Source organism: Gymnogyps californianus, chromosome 24 (assembly GCF_018139145.2).
Source record: "Gymnogyps californianus isolate 813 chromosome 24, ASM1813914v2, whole genome shotgun sequence".
In the NCBI taxonomy this organism is placed as follows: Eukaryota; Metazoa; Chordata; class Aves; order Accipitriformes; family Cathartidae; genus Gymnogyps; species Gymnogyps californianus.
Window position 1 is genome coordinate 5,939,050 of NC_059494.1, and position 11,295 is coordinate 5,950,344.

Below are 11,295 nucleotides of genomic sequence, written 5' to 3' on the forward strand. Positions count from 1 at the left end.
GAAATTAGGAATATTCTTAATGCTGTGTAATCATACTGAGAAACTTCAGTTTCTCACATTACGATATGTCTCAGACAGCTCCTAGCTGGGTCTGCTAGGAGCTTGTACAAAATTGACTAACGACCACCTGAAACACGGCTGCTTCCTCGCAGATCCTGAGGTAATGAAAGAAAACTCCTGAAGCTAAGTTACATTACCATGCCTTTTAGACAGAAAGAGGAATGTTGTTGTGGTTTGTAGGATACTACCAGTATTTGCTTGCATAGCTAGTGTTAAATCTAGGGCAAGTTGCTTTAAACTCTCCAAAATTTAATAGGGCTATTGTATTGATGGTATAGCAAAAACTTAAGAGATAGACTACTGGCCATCTCCTTATCTGTCATTTTGTGTAGGAAGTTGCAGTGAGAAGCGTTACTAAATCAGTAGTCGTGCGAGAGAACGAAGAGGAAGAGGATGAAGCAGAGTTTGGAGAGGAAGACCTTTTCAACCAACAGGTAATAAGATGCAGACCAGATGTTTACCTTGTGCCTCGTTGGTTGGATTAATCAGGTGTAAGATTTAGGGGGGTCCCTTCAACTCTTGCCAGCTCTGAGCTTCCTGGTCCATTTTTCCAATGGATGCTTGCAGAGGGCGACCTCAGAATGGCTTGCAACCCTGCAGCATTACTACAGTGCACAGAGAGAGTATAATGTGAGTGATTCTTCCAGGAATTGCTGCTTGAATCAATAGTGGTACAGCTCAAGCAGTGGCTAATGTCAGGTCAGGATGCCAGAGTATATATGGAAGTATGTGACAGATCACAGATTTACAGCATTGCAATGACACAGGCTATTTTTAGGCTTAGTGAGATTACTTTTAGCAGTCAGCGTTCCTCCCATTCCAGTATTTGCTTCTCTATAAAAAATAGTCTGTGGCATTCTTGCTGTAAGCAGAATAGAACCATTGGGAAATATAACCACTAAAAATCATGAAAGGGGGAGTGCTTCTGTTGCTGCAAGCTGCAGCTTATTGGTTTATTTTCTGATAGTATATACCTGCTACATCTGAAATAAACTTGGTTTTTCTTAATAATACCACCTGTATGTTTTCGTAATCCTTAGTTAAGTACTGTGAAATAACTGACCAGCAGTCAGCAGAGTGAAAAGGAGAAAGATAATTCATACAGGTGATATCAGAAAATATTTTAAATTTATTTTAAACTCAAGCGTTTTGTTCTCGTGATCGATGGCCATTAGTAGCTCTTTTCACAAAGAACTCATTCTGTGCAGGCTTGAAGTTGAGTTCTGAGAGCTTTTTTGGTATCCAGGAGATTGAGCAGTGTATTTGTAGTGTAAAGCAACTGAAACAGAAACTTTTTTTTTTTACCCAAAGAAGCAGCTATGTAGCACAGATCTCTCTCAAATGGAAACATTGTTGAAATAAAGGAAGGAACGTACTGTTCTAAAGCTAATGAAGACATGATTTTGATTTGTTATCTGTATCAGTGTTGAAAGTATGGAGGTTAACCAATCAACCCATCGTAGGAAACCCCAATCAGAGTAGCAGTGTCTTAATCCTGGCAGTAGACTGTGACGTGTGCTATGCTTTCTCTATAGTTGTGATGTTCCCTGAATATAACTAAACTACAAAAAAAATGCTTTTAACAACTGAGATGATAACCAGAGTCTAGGCTTACAATATGAAAAGCCAGTAAGATTGAGTTCAACTGTGTCTGTCTTATTTTAGGGGGATCCCAGAACAACCTCTAGAGGATGCTCAGTGATGTGAAGAAAGAAAAAAGAAACTATTATTTGCTTTTTTCCATTTATTCCCTTTTATTTTTGCTATTTCTTTCCCTCCAGAGCCACTGAAAACTATTTTTATATGCATCATCTGATTTCTTTGAAGTTTACTCCTTAGTACATTTTTATAAAAAAAAATCAAAAAAAACCTTTACTGAACAAAACTGCCAGAATTTTTAATAGATTTCTTTATTTTTCCCTCTTTGTTGAAACACTATATTGGAATACAGTATTTTTCCCCCATACAGAGTTTAAAGTCTTATGTACAAACCTGCAGCAGAAAAGAAATTTTTAGCTAAAATGGGATGAGACTCCTTGAGTGTATGGTAAATCTATAATTGCGTATATAGCCAGGATAACTCAAAACAAAACAAAAAAAGTTTAAGAAAGCGTGTTGATCTGCAGGCCCCCAGGAGAGATTCACAGTAGCGTTTCCTCCATACTTTAAGAAATGGTAGTATCTTGCCTGGTATCCTCAGCAGTGCCCAGCTTAGGAAAATTAGACCCCAAGTTCATTAAAAATGCTACTCCACCAATGGAAGTAAGAAAGGGAAGCTGCATTTTAGACATTCTTGGCTCAGGCATCTTGTCCTACTACAGGGTTTGACAGTCTAGCGGTAAAAACATCTGAGTCTGTCAACACCTTAGCTCCGGATCGTTATTTCAGAAGATGGAGAATGATGGGTTCTGCTTACTGAATATATACACCATCTTAAGGTATGGAAGTGTCAAAACCAGAGTTTTAATTGTTTTATTTTCAGGGGATTTTGACAAAGGAGACGTTGTTAAATCATGGACACAAGTTGTGATGTACAGTATTTATGATGTTAAGCATCATGATTTAATGCTTTTGACATATTCAGCATTAAACAATGATTAAGATTTTAGATGTTAAAAATATTTTTACTTTTGGCAATGACAGATATTGGGGATTTTAAAGGTTATCCTGTGTAAATGCTGACTTTTTTAATCAGAGCTAGATGCAGCTTGTTCATACTTCTCTTATATTCAAAGGGGCATTGTCAGATATCTTAAGGAGCAGTATTTGCAAAATAGTACAGAAGTAGTTTAATGACTTTTTAAAAAGTTAAAAGGAACTACTGTTGTTTAGGACATAAGCCTTGCTTTGCAGTGTTCAAATGCTCAAAGTAAAGCCTAACAGTGAGTGAAGGGAGAATAATGCTTTTTATAAAAAATGCTTTGTATGAGTAGCAGGTGATTTTTATTTCAGTATGATGCATTTTGTATCTGACAGCGTCCCTTTAGCTTAAGGTTTCTTCTGCTGCATTTCTGTGGAGATAACTCTGACTCCCATAAGGGTTAGTATTCATATAGTAGTGCACCTTTAAGCACTAGGAAAAATACCTGACTGCTCCAAAGAATGTATTGGCTACTGTACAAGCAAATGTTTTTTCCACTAGTTATTAGTTTGGATACAAAATTTGGATACCATTTGATGCCAGCATAGAATCCTGTTTTTACCTGCACTCTTGAACTCTGATCTTGTCATTCAAATAACTTAGACTCATCAAACAAGCTACAAGGTTTGGATGTTTTCGGTGGCTTTTGGACATTATGTTCTCTGAACAGTATTGTGACTGACAGATATAACCTAGAAAGTCAGTTTAGTGGCTTTGACTGATGGCTTTGTAATGCAAGCAGGGTGGGAACAAAAGGGTTTTTTTAAGCTTATGGATTTATTTTGCCATTTAAAAATAAATCAAAAATGCTACTTTTCTCTATTTGAGTGGGATGACTGAATTATTGAAGTTAAACTAATAGAAATTTAGAATTATGTTTTAATCCATTATCAGAAGATCATTACAAAAAAGCAGTATGAAGATTTGGCTGTTTGGGCTAATGGGATAACTTTATTGATGTACTTGGCCATTTTTCTAATGTAATTTTCCCACTCTGCTTGAGTAGAAGGTTAAATATGTAGTAAATCATGTCTATCTCTCTGTAAAATGTATCTAGTGAAATTATGTTTCTCAGACATACTGTTAGCAATTACCTTTTCTAAATTTGTTGTTATGCAAATGAATGCAATCAATGTAAAAGTATTTTTGCAATGCACCTTCCAACCACTGGACAGCATTTCCCTTTCTGACCCATAGCTTCTATAATATACTTACATAATGTTTAAGGGCTTTTTGCTTTTTTCTAAAGATCTGTATTTATTTTTTTTTACATTGGCCAGTTTTCAGATTGCTTATTCTTCTTTAAGGTTGTCCTGTAAATTTAAGATTGTTCTGTGATCTTAAATACTAAAGCAATGAGTGTGTAGTTAATTTGCATTTTTTATGTGATTTTTTTCTTTTTTTTTTCCTGTAAAGAATGGGCTAGGAAAGGCAGCTTGAATGAGGAAAAACCTCTTGCTACCTGAGCCATAGTTTTCTTAACAGCTACTGTATGGGGAATGTATCTTCTTGTAGCCTTAAGGACTGGTGCTTGCAGATCTTTTGTGATGAGCACTGTGCCCTTCAGTAACAGCCTGCAGAATTTGTCCTTAGATTTGGAATTGTGTCTTTTAACTTTGGAAACAGTTTTTAGTTTATTCTTCAGTACCATATTTAGGTATATACAGGTGTTCATATAAAAGTGATTGACACTGTGGGGAAAGCTGAATGCCAATAGTGTAAATATGGGTGATTCTGTCACCACAGTGCTTTCTAAAAGGCTACTAAAAATATGAGAAATAATTCCTAGCTGTAAATTACAAGACACAGAAACTACTGTATTCCATGTACCTTCTTTTTTGTGTGTGTGTCTTCTCTAGACGCAATCCTTTCTCTTGCTTTTGATGCCGAGCTTCAGTATAACGGCGCTATCCCTTTAAAGTTGGTGCTCCATACTGGGAGGTTTTTGGGCTTTACCAAACCAAAAAGCATTGTTTCTTTTTTTTTTTCCCTGTCTTTAAAGGATTTTTTTTTTTTTCGTTTTCAGGATAATTAAAGCTTTTTGTTCAAATAAAATCCAGTCTCCCCTTGTCCTCTTTTCCTGTTTGATCCTGTATGTGAACCCCTCTTGAAGAACTTGGAGGACAGTCAGCACTTCTACTCCAGTGTCTGTTATCAGGTGTAGTGTAGACCTTGAAGGAGAAATAGATTTGATTTGTCAGGAGAAAAATGATTTTAAGGCTTCTCTGATTAGGGAGATTAACCAGTAAGCTTTTATCAGAGTAGTTACTTGAGTGTAACTTCCCATATAGATGTTCTTATTCCAGAAAAATAAGCAAACAACTATATTCTGGATGAAATATAAAAATGATTCCTAAATGATTCTCACTGGTTAAGAGGGGGAAGGAATAACAGGATAACTGCAGCAGAATAGTTAAGCCAATCTTTTCTTTGTGTGGATCATAAAAGAATATCGTATTTTATGTGATAAACGCATACTACCTATTCCTAAGTTTGTGCCATGTGAAAATGCTCATCAGAACGAGTCCATCCATCTGCAGAACCATCGCTAATGTGGTGTCCTGCAGACTGCGATATGGTTACAGAGAGCCTCTGACACTTCATACCACTTCTTTCTCCCTCGCTTCTGTATTTGTTACTTTAGCTGTTGTGTTGCAGTGACTTATTCCAAGTAATAGGGTGGCTATGATTCCTTTGTTGCTGCACAGCTTTATTTCCCAGTGTGTCTACTTAGGCTAGTTCGGGACTCTAGATTGGCCCTGACAAAAGCAATAGTTTACACTGATGCATTGATCACTTGTCTTCAGCACCGTTTTGCCATTAGATGGGAGTTAGCTGGCATAGTTTGTGTTTGTAGCAGGAACCAAAAGTCTCAGGAAGAAAATAAACATCTGCTTCCCATGACCTGTAATGTAAAAGCCAGACGAGCTTGTCTGCAGCTTGCATTAGTCATGAAAACTGTATTGCAGTGTGAAGCAGACTGTACTGTGAAAGGAGATCACTTAATGTGCATGTTTATCCTTGAGCAACGGGACACCTCATGTTCAGTTCAGGGATCTTACTGGTTTTTATACACCCTTTTTTCTTCTTTTTAATGCTCATTCTGTATAAAGGCCCTTTAACTGCAACCTGAACTGAGGTTAGTTAGAAGAGGCTTGTAGAAATCCTTTCTACACCGCAGAACATTTGAGAATCTGTTTCTTTGGTGTGCATCAGAAAGATTTTGATGCTGTATGAAAACATGCATGCTGTATGTTTTATATCTCTTGTAGCCACTTCTCTCACTTCCTCACTGTTGAGCCATTCTCTTTCTTCTTTCTATATCTTCCTTTGAAAGTCTTATCTCTAAACAAAGGCATATCCACATTTGATGCTGGATTTTATTGCCACTGTTTGGGTCCAAACCCTGTGTGAGCAGGAAACAAAGCCTTGTTGTAAACCAGTGAGTGGAAGGTGAGATAGTGATTGCATTTTTCAAAGCATTGTTTTAGCTGAATGTCCAGACAAATTATATTGGAGAGTTTTTCTCACTTAAAATGGCCTGGGAAACAGAATTTTTATTTGCCCTTCAATATGCTTAGCTTTAAACCAGTTTAAAATAATTTAAAAGTGTTTTTTTAATACAAGACCATATTTACATGCAATTATTATTTGTAAACATAATGCCTTTCTTGAAATGCTAAGGTCTAGAGAGTGAAAAGGATGCTTAATATTGAAAGAATCCGTTCAGAATAGCACAAGCAGTGAATTGGCTTGGAGTTCAGGAAAATAAAATGTGTTTTATTGAACTTCCAAATTTTCTAGTTAGCTTTTAATAAAGTGACGAATCCGTGTTGATAAGGTAGATGTTATTGTGTATTCCAGCTACCCAGACCATTATTACACTAAAATTACTAGCAATAAGCTATTTTAAACAATTTTAAGCCAAAATGCTTTCTATTTGGGCACAAAACACAGTTGAACTCTGTACAGTGATGCCTTGTGACTTGAATTGTGATTTTTTTTTTTTTTTTTTTAACACAATCTTTATTTAGATAGCTTTGGTTCTAGGTCACTGGTCAGTTTAACTGACCACCTCTGGTCAGCTGCTGCAGATGAGTGTTTGGAAGGTTCAAGTTTTTAAAATAAGGAATTGTGAAAAAGGCTGCAAATTGGAATGCAAAGACAAAATTATGAAAATGTTCACATGGAACTTATGAAAACTACATAATGATCTAGACTTTATCATTTCAAAGTGGGTTTTTTTCTTTTTAGAATATGCATGCCAAATGTCTTGTCTTTTTTTCAATGATTTGTAATATACATTTTATGACTGGAAACTTTTTGTACAACACACTCGAATAAATGTTTTGCATTTTATTTGTTTCCTTCTTTCATTTAACCAACACAGAGGCCACATGGATTGTTTGAGATGATTCATCCCAGGGGACATTCCTGTGTGTAGAGAGATAGGGGACAATGAGCTATCCACACTCCCAAAAGAGATGAGTCGCTGGTGTGCTCCAGAAGCAAATGAACGCTTTTCTTTAAACTGTACACAGACGCACTGCTCGTGGAAAGTGCTGTCCTCTCTGATCAACAGCACTGCTCCCAACAGAAGCAGAGGGAAGAACCTGAATAGCTGGAGCAGATAAGCGTCCCCTTCCCTTTTTGTCACCCTGCTGACCTCTACAGCCCCTGCACTGAAGGGCTTGTTTCCATTTAGCCCACTTGATCCTGACTTCAGAGAACAAGAGCAGATACTGAGCCCCAGCAGTGATTGCTCCTTAGGAACTAGGAAATTGCTGTGAGCTGCTGTGTTCATTGTTAGCCTAGCTCAATTTCCAGTCCACTTTTCACTAGTCTGTACTCGTTATAACATGGTACCACAGGCAACTACCCCATCTTCAGCGCTAGCTGATGGCAATTCTGCAAAGTGTAGGAATGGTTTCTTTTTCAAGTGGACGGACCCACAGACAGGACGATATGGTTTACAATACTGTGTCTTCTGTGTGTGGGCTCTAGCTAGTGAAGATGACAGTAGTTTTGGCTTTAGCTCTGCTGTAATGCTCAGTTCCTCGTCTCACATAGAGGTAAGCAGCCATCTCCTTTCTGCACATCACATCCACTCCTGAAAAAACCTCCGTAGTGGTGTTTTCTCCCATTTGCTTCTACCAACTCCCACAGCATTCTTGCTTAATGGAGGACATACCACCATGGAATTAATGCAGGCTTGAAGGGTATGAGCCTCTTACCTGAGTCATCTAAGGCAGAAGGAACCATCATCATATCCTCAAGGACAGAATTAATTCCAGAGAGAATTCTCCAGGGAGTTGCTCTCTGTAGGGAGCCCAGATCATAATGCTTGTATTTCATGTCAGGATGTAGTTGTGCAGCATTTTTCTCTGTAGTAAAGCCAGTTTAAGTCCCTTCCTGCTGCCTCAGTGCGTGAGGCTGTGCTTAAAACCCGATACTCAAATGCTGTGCTGTATTTAACCTGCAAAATGTCACAGGTCTGGCGGACAGTCCAGCCCGATGCCCAGCCACCTGTGTTCATGCTGCGGGGGAACATGAAGCTGGGCAGTTACTTGGCAGTCCGGGGAACCAGCTTCCCCCGAAGCCTCACCACTGCAAGCGATGCAGGCACATTTCCAACCCCAGGACTTAAAAGCTTTCTCAGGGCCACCTCCATCACAGTCGGTGGTGACACCATAACTCATCCCGATGCGGGACGTGGGCCTCAGCCCTCACCCCAGCGCCTGGCTGGGCGGCGAGCCGCGGTGGCGTCTCCGGGCGCCTCAGGCGCAGGGGTCATCCCCTTCCTGCTCCGCGTTGGACATGGCGGGGAGCAGGCCCGCCTTCGGGGGGCCCGGCCCGCCCTCGCCGCCCCAGCTCCGGCTCCGCTGAGGCGACATCAGCGGCCCGAGCCCCGACGCCGCCGGCAGCCGCTGAGCGGAGCGCTCCCACCACCTCGCCCTCGGCTGAGGGCAGCGCAGCGCCGGGCACTCTGGGAGCGGCGATGCCCGCCGGCGGCCGCCCCGCCCGCCGTGCGCGGTGCACGCTGGGAGCCGTAGTCCCGGCGAGCCGCCATTTCGCCGGCAGCGTGGGGGCCGCCGCCCGCGGTGACTTTGCGGCATGGAGAGCGGCTTCGGCTCCGACTTCGGCTCCGACTTCGGCTCCGGGGGTGGCGGTGGGGGGAAGCTGGATCCGGGGCTCATCATGGAGCAGGTGAAGGTGCAGATCGCCGTGGCCAACGCACAGGAGCTCTTGCAGGTCAGGAGGAGCGGCGGGGGGGGACAGCGGGAGCTGTCCCGGTCCCGCTCTGTCCTGGTCCCGGTCCCGGTCCCGGTCCCGGTCCCGCTCTGTGCCGGGCAGCGGGGGCTGCCCTGCGGCCCGGGGGAGCCCGGCCGTGCCGCTGCCCCTCAGCAGTGCGGGGAGGGGGACGCGACAGCGGTCGGTGCTCCTGGCCGGGCCCCGCGGCCCCTCTCACGGCCCCTCTCACGGCCCCTCTCACGGCCTCTCTCCGCAGCGCATGACGGACAAGTGCTTTCGGAAGTGCATCGGGAAGCCCGGCGGCGCGCTGGACAACTCGGAGCAGGTGAGCGCGGTCGGGGAGGAGCGGGGACCCGCGGGCCACCTCCCGGGGCGACCGCTGAGGGCTCTCTGTCCCGCAGAAGTGCATCGCCATGTGCATGGACCGGTACATGGACGCCTGGAACACGGTTTCCCGAGCCTACAACTCTCGGCTGCAGCGGGAGAGAGCCAACATGTGAAGCGCCTCGGTTCCCGGACCAGGGAGGGACCACGTGGGGAAGGGACGAGCGGCCAGTCCGGGTGGCTCGGGGTGAAATCCTGCTGCCTTTCCAGCCCCTGCCATGGCAGAGCAATAAACCCTCGCTGAACCTTTTGCATCCATTGGCTTTTATTAGCACCAGCCCCAGGAGCGAGTGAATTTTCCAGCCTTGAGAGCCACCGTGAGCTGCTTGGTTTGCCTCATGCCCTTCCCGGCGGTCCATACTGGCCAAGGCGTAGAGCAGCTGATAAATCCCTGCTGAAAGGGCTGCGAGAGGCAAGGAGCCTTCTGTGGAAAAGGGGGGCCAAGCCAGCAACACAGTCCCCTTGCCCAGGAAGCAAGCATGGACCCAGCCATCAGGTAGTTACCCAGTCCCTTTTCATCGGTGGAAAATCTGCCGCAAGATGCTCCACATGCCACGCTTGGCTCTTTCTTCCCTTGTATTTGTATAGCTGTATGTGGGGCTCGCTTTTGCGCTCGTAGGCTTTGACTCAGCTCAAGCAGTGTGTTGGGGAGCAGAGGTGCTCTTATTAGGTTTGCAACACAGCCTTGCATAGTTGTATAAGCACAGCTGGGGATGAAAAGGGTTGGGAAGTACTTAGGTTGATTTCTTTATAGAATAAAACATGTTGTGTGGCTATCATATTCTGTAACTTCTGGTTTGGCTGTGGCACTGGCGTTCCATCTTGGAGCCTACCTTCTAGGCGTCATTTTTTTGAGGGAGGAGCACGTCTGCAACAGAGGACTTGGGTCTGTTTTGGGGCTGAGCTCTGTATTGTTCTCGGCTTACACACCTCTCCTGGAAAGGTTGGTTTATGCTGTGTAGTCAGCAGTGTGCACAGCAGGTGGAAGAGGAGAGTGTTGGAGATTAAAAGTGCCCATGCCCCTGTAGTGAGATTTTTTAAATCCCTTCTTTTGAAGCTCTTCTGTATTTTATAAAATATTTCACTGTTTGCTGGGGCAGGGAGACAGACTGGAAGGATGATGTCTCCTTACCTGCTAGGACATTCAAAGGGATGTGGGAGAACCTGATTTCATGTAATCTCCCAATGTTGCGGCTCCTATGAAGGGACTAAAGTGTTCTCACACAAGGCAAACTATTAGGAGATAACTGGATATTTGGACTAATTGAAACGGAACTGGAGTTTCTCATGCAGGTTGGGCAGGATGACTACTTGAAAATAAAGTGCTTTCCAGCCACGTTTGCTATGGGGCCTTTTTACTTTTCTTTATGGCTCTATGAATTTTGTGGTACTGGCTGTGCAGCAGTCCCGTTTCATTGATGGGAGCATGCCACAAGTATTCCAGCCATGGATCTGAACCCATCTTGAGCTGAGCCATGCCTGGAAGCCAGGTCTCCCACCTTGCTAGTGCTCTAGCTGGGAAGGTGGTGGATCTCACTGCCAGCCGGGTTGGGAAAGAAGAAACCTCTTGCTATACCCAAATGCAGAGCTTAAGTGCCAAAGACTAGGAAGGGGTTTGGGGTACTAGCTGCTGTTCAGTTTTGGTGGTTGAATCTATGAGGAGATGTCTAAGTCTGCCTAAGACTTGACACGTGAGCTCTGCAGCAGCTTTTTCTTGTGAACAAAAGGTGTCTGCATGCCTTACGCTGGCTAGTGGGACCTGACTTCGCACTGAAGGAGGTGTATCCTTGGGCCACTATCTCAGCACTTTGAATTTTTCCCACCTAGCTTAACCAGAACAGTCTGTGTGACTGTCCCTTAACCTTTGTCAATTTAATCACCTGTTCCCTTATGCAAAGGGAGCTGGGGGTGTGGGGGTGTGTGAGAAGCCTGTCCTGATTCTCTAATAGAGATGAGGG

The 11,295-nt window shown here is 43.4% G+C and overlaps 2 protein-coding genes across 2 annotated transcripts in view; both read left to right on the forward strand.

The window, feature by feature from the left end:
* The window catches only part of LMNB2 (lamin B2), a 35,823-nt gene extending 34,049 nt beyond the window's left edge, over positions 1-1,774 (forward strand). Inside the window, exons 11-12 of the mRNA XM_050910409.1 lie at positions 393-494; positions 1,726-1,774. Coding sequence (XP_050766366.1) covers positions 393-494; positions 1,726-1,767 — 144 coding nt within the window. The 3' untranslated portion in view covers positions 1,768-1,774. The remainder of the gene's footprint in view (positions 1-392; positions 495-1,725) is intronic.
* A 7,041-nt stretch (positions 1,775-8,815) lies between these two features.
* TIMM13 (translocase of inner mitochondrial membrane 13) lies at positions 8,816-10,118 on the forward strand. Its single transcript, XM_050910606.1, has 3 exons — positions 8,816-8,953; positions 9,210-9,278; positions 9,355-10,118. Exons 1-3 carry the CDS (start codon positions 8,816-8,818, stop codon positions 9,451-9,453), a joined length of 306 nt encoding a protein of 101 aa, XP_050766563.1. The 3' UTR covers positions 9,454-10,118.
* The last annotated feature ends 1,177 nt before the right edge of the window (positions 10,119-11,295 follow it).